At 36.2% G+C, this 18,547-nt stretch overlaps 1 protein-coding gene across 5 annotated transcripts in view; it reads left to right on the top strand.

Annotated features, from left to right (window-relative positions):
- LOC306886971 (oxidation resistance protein 1-like) overlaps positions 1-18,547 on the top strand; it is a gene marked incomplete at its 5' end in the record, with an annotated part of 150,680 nt that overhangs the window by 75,005 nt on the left and 57,128 nt on the right. For 2 of the 5 annotated variants that reach the window (XM_079444390.1, XM_079444389.1), the window contains one exon: positions 4,462-4,751. The exons of the other annotated variants lie outside the window; for them this stretch is intronic. In XM_079444390.1, coding sequence (XP_079300516.1) covers positions 4,619-4,751 — 133 coding nt within the window. Of the gene's footprint in view, positions 1-4,461; positions 4,752-18,547 lie in introns of those variants that run through there. 5 annotated transcript variants of the gene reach the window in all.

Genomic DNA, 18,547 nt, shown 5'->3' with positions numbered 1-18,547 from the left:
ACTGCAAATGATCCCAAGCATACAGCCTCATCTGTAAAGCATGGTGGAGGTGGTGTCATGGCATGGGCATGCATGGCTGTCTCTGGAACAGGCCCTCTCAACTTTACTGATGACTTAATGTATGATGACAGTAGCAGAATGAATTTGGAAGGGTACAAAACCATCTTGCCTACCAATATTCAAGAAAATGCCACCAGATTCATTGGGAAGTGCTTCATATTGCATCAGGACAATGACCCAAAACACCCTGCCAGTTCAGTCAAGGAATTTATAAGGGCAAAGAAATGGAAAGTCTTAGACTGCCCAAGTCAATCTCCAGATTTAAATCTGATTGAACATGAATTTCACCAGCTGAAGAGGAGAGTAAAGGCAGAAACTCCCCAAAACAAGCAACAATTGGAATTGGCTGCATTAAAGGCTGGGAAAAGTATTTCAAAGGATGAGACCAAGAGTCTGGGGATGTCTATGGGTCACAGACTCACTGCTGTGATTGTGTGCAAGGGATCTGCAACTAAATAATAGCTTTTAGTCTTTTATATCTGCCTTATGTTCAACTGTCCCAATACTTATGCTCACATCAATGAGTGGGATGAACTCTAAAAGTGCTGTTCTTTTTATTTGGTAAAACATGTATATGTTGAAACGGCTAATAATAAAATGTGACTTTCTGTAGTTTTGTCTCATATTCATCTTTTAATAATATTTGAAAATGTCTTGACTCCACAGCCAACAGAGCAATTTTGTCTTTACTGTTCCAATACTTATGGAGGGCACTGTAATATTTAGTTTTGTTTTTGTTTTTTTGTTAAAACACTTCAAGGCATGTAAAATGAGTTGAAGACATTTGTGAGTAATAAAGCAAACTAATCATTGAACAATTTATTTGAAGTGATACATTTAAAATGAATCAGTCTCCCTTTTTTTCAATTTTTTTCCAGTTTTACTCCATTATAATATTTCTATCCTAGTGCTCTCGTACTCAGCAGGGAGCTGCACTGGGATTGTAGAAAGCAATTTACCATCCCGAAAAATCCCACACAAGTCAAATGGAAGGAAATGAGTGTCTCAGGCATTGAACGTCATACATCCAGTCGCTGGTATTTTATCTCTACATCCACAATCTCTATGATTCCTTCCTCTGCACCACATTTTGTGCCATAAATAACATTTCACTTTATGGTTTATCACAAATACAGCTGTCGTACGGGAGACGTTCTGTCTGGCGTAATCTGATTGTATTTAGTGCTCACTCATTACAGCAGCAGAGCTTCACTGCTTTCTCTATTAGCTGCATCTGCCCAGCCGGAGTGAGTTTTTGCTCCATTTGTGTCTGTCTAATTGGGCCTGTAAACTGTGAGGCTCAGGGTAATGTGCAGATGTTCATCCTTGGATTGATATGCTGTGTGTGTGTGTGTGTGTGTGTGTGTGTGTGGTGTCTGGACACATTCAATGTGGACATGGCAATTGTGGTGGTGGTTTAGTAATGAGATCCGTCTTGACTGAAGGAAAAGGATTATGGCTCTCATTTGGTCCAGAACCAAAGTTTCCATACGGCATTTTAATTTTAATTTGATCAGTACTGCAGGAATAAACTGAATATTGTTAAATATTATTACAATTTAAATAATGGTAATATAATGGTTATATATATGGTAATATACTAAATAATATACTTTAAAATGTCATTTATTCCTGTTATACAAAGATGAATTGTCATCAGTCATTACAATCAAAAAACATATTTTTTTATATCTGTGATGCTTTTTTCATGATTCTTTGATTAATAAAACGTTTAAAAGAACAGCATTTATTCAAAATAGAAATCTTTTCTAATCTTGTTTTACTATCAGTTTTTTTTTGTAACACATCCTTGTTGAATAAAAGTATTAATTTCTGTCAAAAAAGAAAAAAGAAAGAAATGTCGAAAACATTCTAAATATGCGACAGCAAAAACTGCTTCAATTCACAGGGCCCAGGACAATCCTAAAAGGCCCCTGACAAAAGCAGAAGATGCTGGTGCTTGAGTCTTGAGTGTTTGTATGTATTTGCACGTCTCTTACATGAGCGAGGGTCAGACCGTTCTTACAATTTGATTTAAGCCTTATGTTACAGTTCCGAATGAAGTTACGGGCAGATTGGAAAGGAGCTCCATTTAATTTACTCATCAAAGGCAATTTTTGTTGCATTTGGCACTGCTTGAGTTTTAATTTTAGACCCCGGTTGATCGTATTCAATAATTAGGTACGTATAAAATGCTGCTGGTTGCAGTGATGATACATGTGTGTATATATCGAGAAAAATCCTGCCTCGTTCTGGTTTGGAACATTTGTTGAATCACTATAAATATCTAATGGAGAACAAATGAACTAATTCTGTGTGCTCCTTGTTATTTCCCCAGACTCTCTTCCATTCTGGAAATTGAAATAGAAGGTGGCATCCAATGAATACTGTGCGCACTGAGAGGAGAGAGGAATATTGGTTTGGAGGGAAGCCCTGCTTAAATCTCCCTCAGCTAATAGGGCTTATTTTACTTCTCTTCTATGTAATGAGAATGGTGCATCTTTCATAGGGCCGATCAAATTAAACTGTTCTTTAATTACAGCCGAGCTTGTAGAGAACCTCGAATCAATGGTATGTTTGTGTATCTGTGTTGAGCCCAGCACAAGAATGATTTGAAAGGCCCTTAACTTCTCATTATTAAAGAAATAATTTAATGACCTGCTGGTTTTTGAACTTCCATGCAATAACAGCACAACAAGGACTGTCCTTTAGCTTCTGTGTGCCATTTTGCAGCTACTGTGTACAGTAGTTCATCTACAAATGAAAAACATCACCAAACCCATATGCTTGTTCTATTTTCATTGGAATCAAATACTGTATATTTTTCATATAACGTTATAGTGACCAGAAGCACTGAAAAAAAAGAAAAAAAAACTATAAAAGTAGCCCATATGATTTGAATGCTTTAGTCCAAGTATTCTGAAGGAATACAACAGCTTTGTGTGAGGAACAGATATTTAGGTTCTTATTCACGGAATAATGTTCTAAATTTCTCTTTTAGAATTCCACATAAAAAAAATTACGCTAAAATGACACTGATAGGGTGAATTACTCCACAGTTTCTGTACTAAAATGACCAATAAGAGAAATGGGGAAAATACCAGATCAGGATGAGGAGAAAGAAGCAGACCTCAATTGTTTCATCCATCAGATGCACCTACATTGTGCTCACTTTTCTTCGAAACGCAGCTGTTTTGACCAGAACTCTGGACTTTCAGGGTTCTATGTTACTCTGATGATAAATTTCAGTTGTTTTCACAACAATGGGAAGTCTTTTATTAGCAGTTGAATTCATGCATGTCATACATGTTGCCAACTCAGCTGGGCTGAACAAATCTATGAATGTACAATAATATGGCTGACCAGCAGAGGGAGTTTCACTCATTTAAGTTTTGGGGGATTTTGGGATCTGTGTAAATTTGGCCTGAGAGGCACATTTCATTTGTCACCCCTAGGGATGCAATTAACTTGATGAATTAAAAAGACACTGAACAATCTTTGCAATTAGCAGTGGCTCTCATATCGTCAGATGAGCTGTATAGATGTCGTTGGGGAGGTGGAGATCTACTGATCGCTTTCCCTGCAAGCTGTTTTCATCAAGTTAAAATATAATTGAGACTCTCTGCATAATTACAGCATGTTTGCCTAATTTGCCCCCTCTGAATTCAAGGTTTACTGTTAGGTTTACATCATGTGATAGCAGTGTATGCTGGTGTGTTTTGTGCAACCACAAAAGTGTCCGAGGCACGATAAAATCATATAGGCCTAGCATGCATGATTTTCTGTGACAGAGCTATTTTATACTGTTGTTAGTGTATAAAATGTAATGTTAGTGTATAAAAAGTAGGCCTATGTGTTTATTTACTGGGTCATTAGTATCACACTTGCAAGATGCTCCAATAAATATGAAGATTTGAAAACTTTACTTGAAATTAATATTATAATATTTAGGCCTATAGACGCTTCCCTTACTAGGTGTGTGTGTATATATATATATATATATATATATATATATATATATATATATATATATATATATATATATATATATATATATATATATATATTATTTTTTATTATTATATATTATAATAAAAAATTATTAATATATATTATATATTATTTTTTATTATTATTTTATTTTTACGAACTCAAAACTAGCCAGTAAACATAGGCTAATTGACTTCACAACGTTAATTTGGTATTAACTTCAACAACAAAACGTCGAAAAGTTGCTTCAATAATTTTTCCCCTCAGGTGTTTCACTGTACACGGCTACCGACGCGACGCGTTTAATCCTGACGCCGCAGGCAGTCGACCAATCACAGTCTTTGTTTACGTCAGCATTCCATCACTTGCAGTGTAGAGAAGAGAGCGTTTTGGTCGCGTTGCGTCGCGTCACGTTGCGTGCGTAACAAACGGGGAAAAGTTCAGCAGCTGCTGTCAGTTTCAGTTCCTGCTTCTGCTCGCGTGTTTCAGTCTCCCGTGGGCAAATAACTCGGCGTTACTGGGTTGTTTTATTGCTTTTAAATGTTTATGCTTTGGGGAGGATCTGAATATGGATTATATTCAGTCGTTCAGAGACGCGATCACTGGTAAAATCTGGCCTGTTACCGTGAGAGAAGTTCAGTTTACAGACTACTCTGATGCAGAAACGCCTCTGGACAACGCGCAGGAAACACACACTGCAGGTATTAGTTTTGTGTTCCTCGCAAAAGTTTTACAAACGGGTTGAAACTAATAGTTGTTGCTCTTGTCGCGCGCCTGTAAATTTTGACAGTGCAACATGGCTGCAGTACTACAGTGAGTTATTATTGAGAGAGTTTTTACATGTCAGCTGCCCTCCTGTGCATTTGCATTGCATTTGACTGGTGAACTTTAGTGAGGAAGAGTTAAGAGTTCATATCCTGGCATTACAATACACGTAGAAGCATTTGGTATTGTAAAGTTTATTGCTGCATTTTTGCTCTTGTTTTGTTTTCTTAGACTATGCTGACATGTTCATGGTTCCTCGCTCTTGTCATATAAAATAACTATTTAAAAAAATAAACGTACATTAAATGTCTCTAATTAATATATACAGATGCATCTCAAAAAAACTGGAAAAAGTTCATTTTTTCTTGTAACTTGAAAGTGAAACTCATATATTTTAGATGCATTGCATGTAAAGTAAAACATTTCAAAAGTTTTTTTTTGTTTGTTTTAATTTTGATGATTAGAGCTTACAGCTCATGAAAGTCAAAAATCAGTATCTCAAAATATTAGAATATTTACATTTGAGTTTCAATTAATGACCATCCCTACAGTATAAATTCCGGGGATCTCTTGTTCTTTGAAACCACAATAATGGAGAAGACTGCTGACTTGGCAATGATCCAGAAGATGAACATTGACGCCCTCCACAAAGAGGGTAAGTCACAGAGGGTCATTACTGACAGGTGTGGCTGTTTACAGAGTGCTGTATCAAAGTATATTAAATGCAAAGTTGACTGGAAGGAAGAATTTGGGTAGGAAAAGGTGCACAAGCAACAGGAATGACCATAAGCTTGAGAATATTGTCAAGCAAAGCTGATTCAAACACTTGGGAGAGCTTCACAAGGAGTGGACTGAAGCTGGAGTCAGTGCATCAAGAGTCACCACGCTCAGACATCTTCAGGAAAAGGGCCAAAGTCCTCTTTTCAGATGAAAGTAAATTTTGCATTTCATTTGGAAATCAAGGTCCCAGAGTCTGGAGAAAGAGTGGAGAGGCACAGAATCCATGTTGCTTGAAGTCCAGTGTGAAGTTTCCACAGTCAGTGATGATTTGGGCTGCCATGTCATCTGCTGGTGTTGGTCCACTGTGTTTTCTGAAGTCCACAGTCAACGCAGCCATCTACCAGGAAATTTTAGAGCACTTCATGCTTCCTTCTGCTGACAAGCTTTATGGAGATGCTGATTTCATTTTCCAGCAGGACTTGGCACCTGCCCACACGGCCAAAGGTACCAAAAGCTGGTTCAATGACCGTGGTGTTACTGTGCTTGAAGAATATAGAGAATCTATGGGGTATTGTCAAGAGGAAAATGAGAGACACCAGACCCAATAATACAGATGACCTGAAGGCCGCTATCAAAGCAACCTGGGCTTCCATACCACCTGAGCAGTGCCACAGGCTGATTGCCTCCATGCCACGCCGCATTGATGCAGTAATTCATGCAAAAGGAGACCCAGCCAAGTATTGAGTGCATAGAAATTAACATACTTTTCAGAAGCCTGACATTTCTGTTTAAAATATCCTTTTTTATTGATCTTATGTAATATTGTAATTTTCTGAGACACTGAATTTTGGGTTTTAATTTTCTGTAAGCCATAATCATCAAAATTTCAAGAAATAAAAGCTTATAATATTTCACTCTGTGTGTAATGAATCTATATAATATATGGGTTTCACTTTCTCAAAATATTGACCTTTTTCACAATATTCCAATTTTTTGAGATGTACCTGTATTTGTCTATTTTGGTTACGATCACAAATATATATTTTATAATAACTTTATATATAATATTTTATGTATTATATTGAAAAGAGGGATGTGATTCTAAATTGCTAACACTTTAGTTTAGGAACCAATTCTCATTAAAAACTAGTTGCTTATTAACATGCGTATTACTAGCATATTAGCTGTTTATTAGTATAAAGCACATATTATTCTGCATGACCATATTTTAGATCGTAGAATCATACTCCTCATCTAACAACTACCTTATAACTATTAATGAGCAGCAAATTAGGAGTTTATTCAAATTAGGAAAAAATCATATTTAGAATTTCATGGATATTAAAAAGTCATGCAGATTTGGAATAATGTAAAAATGAGTAAATATTTTTTAATTCATTTCATTGATTTTTAAAAAATCATGACCCAACTGATAAAGTAATGGAATTATATTGGTCAAACTCTGTAGGAACCCTTCATATTGTATTGACACTGATAGATTATTACTTCTCCACCTTAAAAATAGTCTGTGTATATATATATGTCTCTGTGTTATGTATTCCTGTCACAGTGGGCTGTAAGTCAGTTTAATTGCAAGGACTAATTAGACCAGAGGACAGAGGATGGTTGGGAGGCATGATGATATATGCTGTATGATGACATGTTTCATCAATTTTGCAATCCTGTTTATTCTGCAGTAGATATAGGTGGATATATAGTAGTTGGTCATTTAATAAATTTGAAAATGTAATTTTTTCCTGTGGTGGCAAAACTGAATTTTCAGCAGTCATTACTCCAGTCTTTAGTGGTCTCACATGGTCCTTCAGAAATCATTCTAATATGCTGATTTACTTATGCTGACTTATTATTATCAGTTTTGAAAACTGTTGTGCTGCTTCATATTTTTATGGAAACTGTTATTCTTTTTTCCAAGATCGTTTGATGAATAGAATGTTCAAAATAACAGCATTTATTTGAAATATAATTTTTTTTTTAAAGTCTTTGATTAATCTAATGTGCCCTTTCTGAATAAAAGCATTAATTTCCTTTAAGTAAGTCATACTGACCCCAAACTTTTCAGCGGTAGTGTATAGTATATTAATAAACATGTTTTATGGTTGCATTTCAAGAGCTATCTTGTCTTATGTGTACTGCTACATTACCTTGACATACTGTTCGATTTTGGTCATACAACCCAATTCAAGGCCAGTGAAGAGTAAAATGCAAGGATTTGACTGCTGTGAAATTGTCAAAGTACAGGAAATAGCATTGAACCATTAGTTCACCACAACCTTCAGTTAGACGCATAAAAGGATAACTGAAGCAGACAATATTGCTGTCCTTACCATTTGACACTTATCAAAGCAGTGCAATGCTGATAGCACCATGTAAGCCTATTTGCATAAATGGATTAAAAAACACAGAGATAAAAACAAATGGAGCTCATCCTTGTGTAAACAGTAGCTGACTGTAGGAAATCACATTTCTGCATTGCAAAATGAAGCATTGCTTAAATACAGTGGGGATTGATGGTGTTTCAATTTAGCATTTTTTAAATTTAAAGCAAATATCTTTCATGAATTAATATTTATAATCTTTATAAATATTATAATCATGATAAACATTATCAGATATTTTCATTCATTAGTCATTAATGATATGATATCCCCCCAAATGCTCAATGGTGGAATTTCAGTAGTCATTCTATTTGTAAATGTGCATCCGTTCCCAAAACAATGAAATAACGGCACAGTGTTTTCTCATTACGGGAGAGGAACCGGTCTAAAGAATGAGTGGGCCGCACTGATGCCGTGCTGGACGCGCAGTGAGTCCATTAGCATACATCTGCACTGGCTTTAGACGGACGTGGGAGGCACAAGACGTGTCCTGCTTTTCTCTATATCACCCCCAAAGATGAATGGGGTGTGTGGGTGTTTTCATTACTGAGTTAAGACTAATTCCTCGGCGCATTAGCCAGTATTGTGCTGTGACAACCCAAGAGGTGTGGATGCCAAAACAGAACTGAAGCTAGCATGGCACGACTGCTCATGTGCTGATTTTATCTGTAAAACTACCTGTCCTTGGACATGGGTATTATGCTATATTTCACAAAAGTCATTTATTTATAATAATAGTCATTAGTTGCATTCTTTTAGTAATTTCTTAATTATATAATGTTTTAATCTATTAAATGTAAATTAAAATGTATGAATATTTATATAATTTAATAAATTAAACAATGACACAAAAATGCATCCTAATGACTGTTTTATATAGGCCCTATATATATATATATATATATATATATATATATATATATATATATATATATATAGATGATAGATAGATAGATAGCAAAGGCAGCTGCTGTGAAAATAAATCTGCATTGTTTATCCTTTTTATCTTTCATTCAAACAATTCACAAAATTCCAACCTGTCATTAAAGTAAAACAATTGAAAGTGAGAGGGGAAATCTCATTGTGAAATAAATGCTTTCTCTAGTTCATGTTGGCCACAATTATTGGCACCCAGTTATTGTAACATCCTTTTCCCAGGGTAACAGCTCTGAGTTTTCTCCTAAGACCATTTTCTTCATACAGAATCTCTCCAGATCCTTCAGATTCACATCTCCATGTTAGTACTACTTCTCTTCAGTTCACCCCACTCATTTTCTGTTGGGTTCAGGTCAGAGGACAGGGACAGCCATGGTAAAAGATTCATTTTGTGCTCATTGACCCATTTTTGTGTTTATTTTGATGTTTGTTTTGGATTGTTGTCCTGGTGGAATATCAGGTTTTGATTTTTTTTTCTGTTGGTATTTGATAGAATCTATGATGCCATGCATCTGAACAAGATGTTTTTCAAGATGAAAAACAGGCCCACAAAATTAAAGATCCAGCAGTCTATTTAACCGTGGACATGGGGGTGCTTTTTTATCCCTGTTTGTACTAAACACATCTGGTGGATTTGCTGCCAAAAAGCTTTTTTTCAGTTTCATCTGACCATGGCCAGTGCCATTTGAAGTTCCAGTCGTGTCTGACAACTGAATTTGCTATAGTTTGTTTTTGGATGAGTGAAGAGAATTTTCCTTGAAACAAGGGATGGGCATTTTTGGAAATATCTTATTTCGATTATCGATAGGTTTCAAAACCGATTAATCGAGTACTCCTGGGGGCGGGGCTTGTGCAGGGGGCGGGGCATGGCCGTAATGGAGATAATGAAAATATCTGAAGACTGTTATGAAAATGAATGTTAAAAATAAAAATGACATAAAAACATGTCTACGAAAACATTAATACATGATTAGATGTTAGATTATGATTATGATGCAATGTTATTAAAAAAAAAGCATCTAAAAAAGAATAGCTGCCTGAGGTGAAGCTGACTTTATGCCAATAAACTGAAACCCGTTCTATGACACTTCCTATTATATTAATCGGATAACTTAGATACATAACATAAACGTAACATTACAACTTGTATCTGCACAAAAGGATGCCAGTGAAATTTAAGTTACGCGCTGTAGCGAGAGAGAGCGAGCTCCTGCCTGATGCGCTTTTAGCAGCAAATATGACGAAAAAAATCACTGTTGCATCATTATAGGATCAGTATTTTTTTTAAAGAAACATCTAAAAGCAATATGAACAAATAACTTGGTCAATATCAGGCATTGCATTTGAGCATGAAACTAAACACTGGTAGGCCTAATATGTAGCGCATTCAGCATGTAAATAAATGTTAATATCCCAACACATTCTATATTATATTAATTAGATATGTATGTAGCTAACCCAGACATCATCACTACGTGACTTCAAAGCCAAGCTTCTCTCTCTTCTGACGTCTATACTTTGAACCGCATGCTGTTGCAAGCTAAACAATCAGACCTCAGGGTGCCGCCCAAAGTGCTGCTATAACCAATCAGATTATTTTTCCACGATCATCGTTTTCATGATCATTCGTCACTGTCACGGCCGAGTACTCGATTGCTGTTGCACATCCCTACTTGAAACCCTTCCGAACAACATGTGGTGATGGGGATGTTTGATATATATTTTTAGGTTTCTGACCCCAAGACTCAACTAATCTCTACAATTCTACAGCTGTGATCCTTGGAGAGTCTTTGGCCACTCAAACTCTCCTCCTCACCGTGCATTAGGACGATATAGACACGTCCTCTTCCAGGCAGATTTTTAACATCTTTAGTTGATTGGAACCTCTTAATTATTACCCTGATGGTGGAAATGGGGATTTTCAGTGCTTTAACTCTTTCTTACAGCCACTTTCTATTTTGTGATGCTCAACAATCTTGTTCTGCACATCAGAACTATATTCTTAGGTTTTACTCCTTGTGATGGATGATTAAGGGAATTTGGTCTCATATTTATAATCCTGTTGAACAGGAAGTCATGGCTGGACAATTTCATGCACCTAGTCACCCTGGTGTGCTAAAAAATTTAAATATGAATATACTTCAGAGATATTTTACTCATAAGAATTTCTAGGGGTGCCAATAATTGTGGCCAACATTCATTGAAGAAAAACATTTATTTCATCATGAGATTTTCTCCTCACTTTCAATTGTTTTACTTCAATTATAGGTTAGAATTTTGTGATTTTTTTTTTTTTTTTTTTTTTTTTTTTTTTTTTTTTTTTTTTAGGTGTAAGATCAAAAGGATAAACAATGCAGATTTGTTTTCACAGCCGCCTTTGCTCATTGCTCATATTTATCAAGGGTGCCAATATTAGTGGAGGGCACTGTATGTATATATATGTATGTATGTGTGTGTGTGTGTGTGTGTGTGTGTGGCAGCAGCTATTTGCACTAAGTGTAAATAGCGACAGAGGCCATTTACACTGAGTGCAAATAGCAAAGGATGCAATTTACACTGCAAATAGCTATAGATTCTATTTACACTGTTAAAATACCAGGATTTTCTGCTATTTATACTACTTATTGCAAATAGTGGCGATTATCTGCACCTCAGTATTGTAGTACATTATAAAACAGTATGCAATAATAACTTCAGTGTAAATTTTAATTTTAATTCAAATTATTAAATGGATGCCACCTTATATTGGGACAATAAAGCCCTCCCTACACCTATCCTAACCCTACCCGTACCCAGAGGTGGGTAGAGTACCCAAAAACTGTACTCAAGTAAAAGTAAAAGTACTTGTAGAAATATTTACTCAAGTAAAAGTAAAAGTAATAGTCTGAATAGTTACTTGAGTAAGAGTAAAAAAGTATCGGATAAAAAAACTACTCAAGTAGTTAGTTACTCGCTACTTTGGATCATATACTGAATATAGTCTATTTTTATTTAGATGTATAGATATTTAGATACAATTTATATATATATATATATATACACACACACACATACAACTGCCGTTCAAAAGATGTTTTTTTTTTATGTAATTTATTTCAGTGATGCAAATGAATTTTTATCAGCCTTTAAGCCAGTCTTCAGTGTGACATAATCCTTCAGAAATCATTCCAATATCTTGATTTATTATCAATGCTGTTCTTTTCAGCTTTCTATTCATAAAATAATTGTGAACAAAATGTCACAGGTTCCAAAAAAAGCAGCAAAACCCTGTTGAAAAAAACAGCATATGCTGGTATAGGTATGTTTTGAAGCATGGGATGCTGGTTTGGGCTGGCCTTTTGCTGGTTTAAGCTGGTCCTAAAATGGTCTGAGCAGCTTAAGACCAGCACATGACCAGCTAAGGACCAGCATAAACCAGCAAAAGACCAGCATAAACCAGCATCACAGCTTCAAAACATACCAAACTAGCATATGCTGTTTTTTTTCAACAACACTGATAATAAATCAATATATTAGAATGATTGCTGAAGGATCATATGACTCTGAAAACTGGAGTAACAGCTGATAGAAAATTCAGATTTGCATCACTGAATTAAATTATATTTTAAATAGGGCCGGGACTTTAACGCGTTAATTTAGATTAATTAATTACACAAAAATAACGCGTTAAATTTTTTTAACGCATTTTAATCGCACTTATTTTTGCACCGCGGAACGTTTCTCACTGGATGAGTTTCGGCGGACCGATTATACTGCAGCACCAACTAGCGTTCTCAATTCCAAGAACGCAAAGAACGGACTTGCGTTCTCGTGGAGACCGGTCTTGCCAAGCTTCCTTGGAAGAACGAACTCGGAAGTAGAGCCCTGCGCGGGACTGTTTTCTTCATCCCGCTCCCGCCCGCCGAATTTCTGACCATTACCGCCCGCTCCCGCAACATGTGTGTTACACTCCCACCCGCTCCCGCAATATGTATGTCCACTCCCGCCCGCACCCGCAAAACTCTGAGAATTTATTCCCGCACGATAATAGAGATGCATTGATTTTGTGTCTTCTCCCGTCCCGCAGGAAAAAAAAAAACATATTGTATTGCTATTATTAAATAGATTCATGTTTGTTTCTGTCCCTGACCTGCATGTATTCTGACGCACTGGTAGGGAAGATGAATATAGCCTGGGCTATCGGGGACATCTAAAACGCTTAGGCTACCGCGCGTTTCTTTAGACTTCAAGTACTTTGATTTTGTTGACAATGACATCATGTCGCTAGGCTACCTCCCGATCCTGCAGTGTTTTTTTTAGCCGCCCATTCCCGCCCGCACCACAATTCAAACCGCCCGCTCCCGCGAGATTTGCGTTGGGTCCCTCTACTCGGAAGGACGCGAGAACACAGAACGCACACTTATGAGAACTGAGATGTACTGAGTTCTTGCTTAACTGACCGCATAGTCTCAGCATAAACAGCGACCAATGAACAATAAATATTACAAAATGTCATAACTTATTAAAACATTTCATACTATTATAGATATTACTTTCATATAATTGTATTGTTTTATTTTACAGCGTTATATGTTTTACTGTTAAGATTCATTTTAATATGCCAATAAAAATGCAGACTTTCTCCGGGTCTTATAACTTTATTAAAATAAAAACCAAAACAAAACGATACATGTTTACTTTCAACTTGAAGAGCCGTTAAGTATTTGTGAGAGCGACTTTAAAGCTTACAGGCTTACGTACACCGGCCACCCACAGCGTTTTCTGGGATTTCTAACGGCTCGATTCTCTCAAGTCTGCACTCGATGCATCCTCAGTTTCAAGAACATATCCGGGCACTTTCATGCATCCTCTATACTTGCGTTCTTGAGAATTGGAACTGAACTTCGACGGTTAATGATGACGTAGAACGAGAACACAAGGACGCAAGATCGCTGAAGAATGCATATTGAGAAACAGCCAAAAACAAACCACAGTGAACATGGACAAAGAAGCTGATGAGACCGCTTTGGTTGGCCCTGTGGATGGGAAATTTAAAAATCCATATAAAAAAAACTTACTTCTCACTGTTCTCAGGTCAAATATTTATATGCGATTAAAATGCGATTAATTTCGATTAATTAATTACAAAGCCTCTAATTAATTAGATAAATTTTTTTAATCGAGTCCCGGCCCTAATTTTAAAGTATATTAATTATCTATTTTGTATCTATATAACCTCTGACATGGAGAAGAGAGAAATCTCCTCACATGACCGCTACAGAGCATCTGAACATAACGAAATAAATGCATATGATGGATCTTCTTCCGTCTGTTCCGCAAAACGTAAACAAATGTAGCTTTTATTTCTGCAAGCGTAAATATTGTGAAAATATCAATATTAATTGTGTCTAAGCAAAGGCATTCCTCCTGGAACTAACGCGGGTTTGGCGGGTGTTCATTTCATACTCTGTGACAGCTTATTTAATGAATTAATTCTGGATTGTATTTAATGTATAAGGTGCATTTATAACTAACTGGTAATGTCATAGTGGTTCGTGTACTGTAAACGAATCTATACCTGTGGAACCGACAGCACACGCGGTGTTCATCTAATGAAGATCTTCATAGCTAGCAAACCATAGTCTTTGCAGATTTGCTTTCAACTGACTGTAGATCCAAAGCCACGTCTTCAACGCTCTTGATGTTCTTAAACTTTCTGTTATCTGAGTGAGAACCGCTTCAGCGTGCGGCAGGGAACTGAACGAATCATTCAAATTGATTCGTGAACCGATTCACTGGTTTGCCAACAGGTTTGATCGAGCCTTTGAACAGAATTGACTCAAAAGAATGAATCATTCGCGAACGGACATCGCTCGTTGCCCAGAGAAAGGTAGACGGCGCGTTTGGAATAAATTGAAGCATTTTTATCTTTATTATTACGTATTGCAATAAGATAAAGTAACGAGAGGAGCGTCGCCCACAGTAACTAAGTAAAAGTACAGTTTTTTCACTAAAAATGTACTTGAGTAAGAGTAAAAGTACCCAATTTTAAATATACTCTAAAAGTATTAGTTACTCAAAAAATTTACTCAAGTAAATGTAAGTCGTTACTACCCACCTCTGCCCGTACCCCATACTTTATTTTCAACTTTTTGATTATTTCCTTAATTTTTATTGAAAATAAATGCTTTTCTGATGTGATTTTGAAATTTGAAAAGGGAGAAAAAAGTTCGCCAAAAAGCGGATTTGAACCCGGGTCGATCATGTCAAAAGGAGTACAACACACGTTTTACCATCTGCGCCACTGGATGTTCTGCTAACAAAACGGGCTATTTGCACTTAGTGTAAATAAACACTCAATATAAAATATTATGAATTTAGTAAATATTATATATAATTTAATATCATTATTAATAATATTTATTATATTTACATGTATAATACATTAAACACATGTATTAATAGTGTGATTTTAGTACTATTTAGATGCAATTATAGTTTTTATTAAATAAAATATAAATATTTATTCAATAAAATATTAATATTTTAATGCACATTTAGTACATTTCAAAGGTAATTTAATGTTCTATAATTAACTAACTATATAATTGTCAGTCTATATAACTGGTAATTAAATATTATTTTTATATTAAAATATATACTTATATTTTCCCGTGTATGATGCATTAAATGTATTAACATATTATTTTAGTACCATTGAGACACTATTATAGTTTTTTATGTCTATATAGTTTAAAAACAAATTTGTTTCCGTTTTAGTCGAAGCTTACTTTTTTAATGCTTTTGTTTTATTTCCGTTAAAGTTTACTTTTATTTCAAGTAATGTTATATATATATACACACATGCCCTCCATAAGTATTGTAACAGTAAAGACAAAATTGCTCTGTTGGCTGTGGAGTCAAGACATTTACAAATATGATTAAAAGATGAATATGAGACAAAACTACAGAATGTCACATTTTATTATTAGCCATTTCAACACATACATGTTTTACCAAATAAAAAGAACAGCACTTTTAGAGTTCATCCCACTCATTGATGTGAGCATAAGTATTGGGACAGTTGAACATAAGGCAGATATAAAAGATTAAAAGCTATTATTTAGTTGCAGATCCCTTGCGCACAATCACAGCAGTGAGTCTGTGACCCATAGACATCACCAGACTCTTGGTCTCATCCTTTGAAATACTTTTCCCAGCCTTTAATGCAGCCAATTCCAATTGTTGCTTGTTTTGGGGAGTTTCTGCTTTTACTCTCCTCTTCAGCTGGTGAAATTCATGTTCAATCAGATTTAAATCTGGAGATTGACTTGGGCAATCTAAGACTTTCCATTTCTTTGCTCTTATAAATTCCTTGACTGAACTGGCAGGGTGTTTTGGGTCATTGTCCTGATGCAATATGAAGCACTTCCCAATTAATCTGGTGGCATTTTCTTGAATATTGGTAGGCAAGATGGTTTTGTACCCTTCCAAATTCATTCTGCTACTGTCATCATACATTAAGTCATCAGTAAAGTTGAGAGGGCCTGTTCCAGAGACAGCCATGCATGCCCATGCCATGACACCACCTCCACCATGCTTTACAGATGAGCTTTTATGATTTGTCATTACTTTTGTCATTACTTAACTTTATGATTTTGCATTCATTTTAAATATTTAACAAATTAAGGATACATTGTCTTATTTGATTACTTTCTGTTTTGTTTGGAACTTAAATGCAAATCAAAAGGAAAATGAAACATTAGCATTGACTCCATGGACATCACCTTTGAACTTCATTGATTGCTCAAAAGCATTGGGGCCCCAGCGGTGTTTGTTTTGCACTCGTCTAGACTAAATGCTAAAGTAGCAGGGAGGGTTTACGCTCAGCGGATCAAACTTTGCCCTCTGTTCAATAACCTTTTAAATTCTGACTAGGCATCCAGGCCCGGTGTGCGTCAAAGGCCGAGGGAGCTGTTTACCTGCAGCACAGTGGCTGATCTTTCAGCTCCAGTCTGTTCTCTGGGACTTTTTTTTCCCTGACCCGCATTATTTGTCCTGCTTTCCCAATGGTGGATATGGATTTAGCACTAAAGCTGCCACATGCAGTGAGATGAAGAATAGTTAAAACATCTCTGCTGAAGGGACGTGTTGAGCTAGACGTCACGTCTCATCCCAATGTGATCTTTAGTCACGCCAATAAATTTGAAAAAGACTCATTTTTTTATTTGTGCTGTGTTAAGTCATAGGTCATCTCTTAGAAATCATGCATCACACCTCCCACATGAAGATCTGGAATACAATGCATATGTTCCAAGTAGCATACAATCATACTGCTATTTTTGTAGTATACTGAAGAAAAAAGGAGGAAATTATAAACGTGTGTGTGTGTGTGTGTGTGTGTGTGTGTGTGTGTGTGTGTGTGTGTGTGTGTGTGTGTGTGTGTGATCTGACAAAAGATCTGCCAAACTATCCAACATGTTTTTGCATGTTGCAATGTAGCCAATCAAAGACATAGCTGTTGATTTCTTCAACACAATGGCCAATCAGAAACGTTGTAGTTTTTCAGAATTCATCTCATAACTAACTGTGCAGACGTGATGTAAATAAGAGATTCATTGTGCAGTTTAGAGAGCTTGATTATAGCGGAACGTTGTGAGATCGTGATGAACTTTGATGAGTGATGCTTTTAGTGATAATAATGGGAGCGCGCTTTGTGTGTTTTCTTGGCTATAATCCATTCAGAATTTGAATGAAACTTTCGTTTTTTGGACACATGCTGCAAAGTTTCGGGAATGATGCTGGATTCATTCTCGAAATATCGGTGATTAAGCAATGGACTGGACAAAAATGGCTCAGTGATTTAATTCTGGAAACAGTCCTGGCTAAACTTCCACAGAAAGCCCACGTCCTGAGCGAGATCCAGTTCATGGACTAAAAGCGTGTGTAAACTTTATTGAGATCGGGACATATCAACCAGTAATTTCATTTCCAGTAACAGATGGTAGAAAGTTCAGAAATGAATGGTATGCAGTGTATGACAGAATAGTCCCACAACTGATTGTTTATTTTTTCCTCATGTGTCTCACCACAATGAATCAAAATGGACACATTCCAAGTGACACGGGAAAAAGTGATAGCATCTGCAAGCATCAAAATTTTTACATTTCTCAGTTTAAACATTTGTTGTGTTATCTATGTTCTATGGTGAATAAAATGTTGGCTCATGTGATTTGAAAGTCTTTTAGTTTTCATTTTATTCAAATTTGAAAAACATCCCAACATTTCCGAAATTCGGGTCATACAAGTGTTTACATACAAATACGTACAAATATTTTAAAATATATATACATGTATGTCTGTGTATTTATATATACTTAATATATATACACAGTACATATACAGCAGTGTAGAGGCTGACTTTAGCCACTGCTTTATTTGATTTGCAAACTAAATAGTGCTCACTAAAGCAATAACCAAGTGGATGGAGGGATCTTGCTCCGATTAGTCACCCTGGAGTGAGTGCTAATGAGAGGCTCTGGCGCGGGCGACACACGTAGAGCCACTGACAGGATCGGGGTTTGATTAATTGACCTGGGGTGGGTGTTAATGAGGGAAAGGAACAGACCGTGTGGAGTTCAGCATCTCCCCTGACGCAGAATTCAAACTGCAGTTCCAGCAAACACACACACACACACACA

Source organism: Barbus barbus (genome assembly GCF_936440315.1).
Source record: "Barbus barbus genome assembly, chromosome: 21".
Classification (NCBI taxonomy): Eukaryota; Metazoa; Chordata; class Actinopteri; order Cypriniformes; family Cyprinidae; genus Barbus; species Barbus barbus.
Note: the sequence above shows the minus strand (reverse complement) of the source record. Positions and strands in the feature narration are given on the sequence as shown.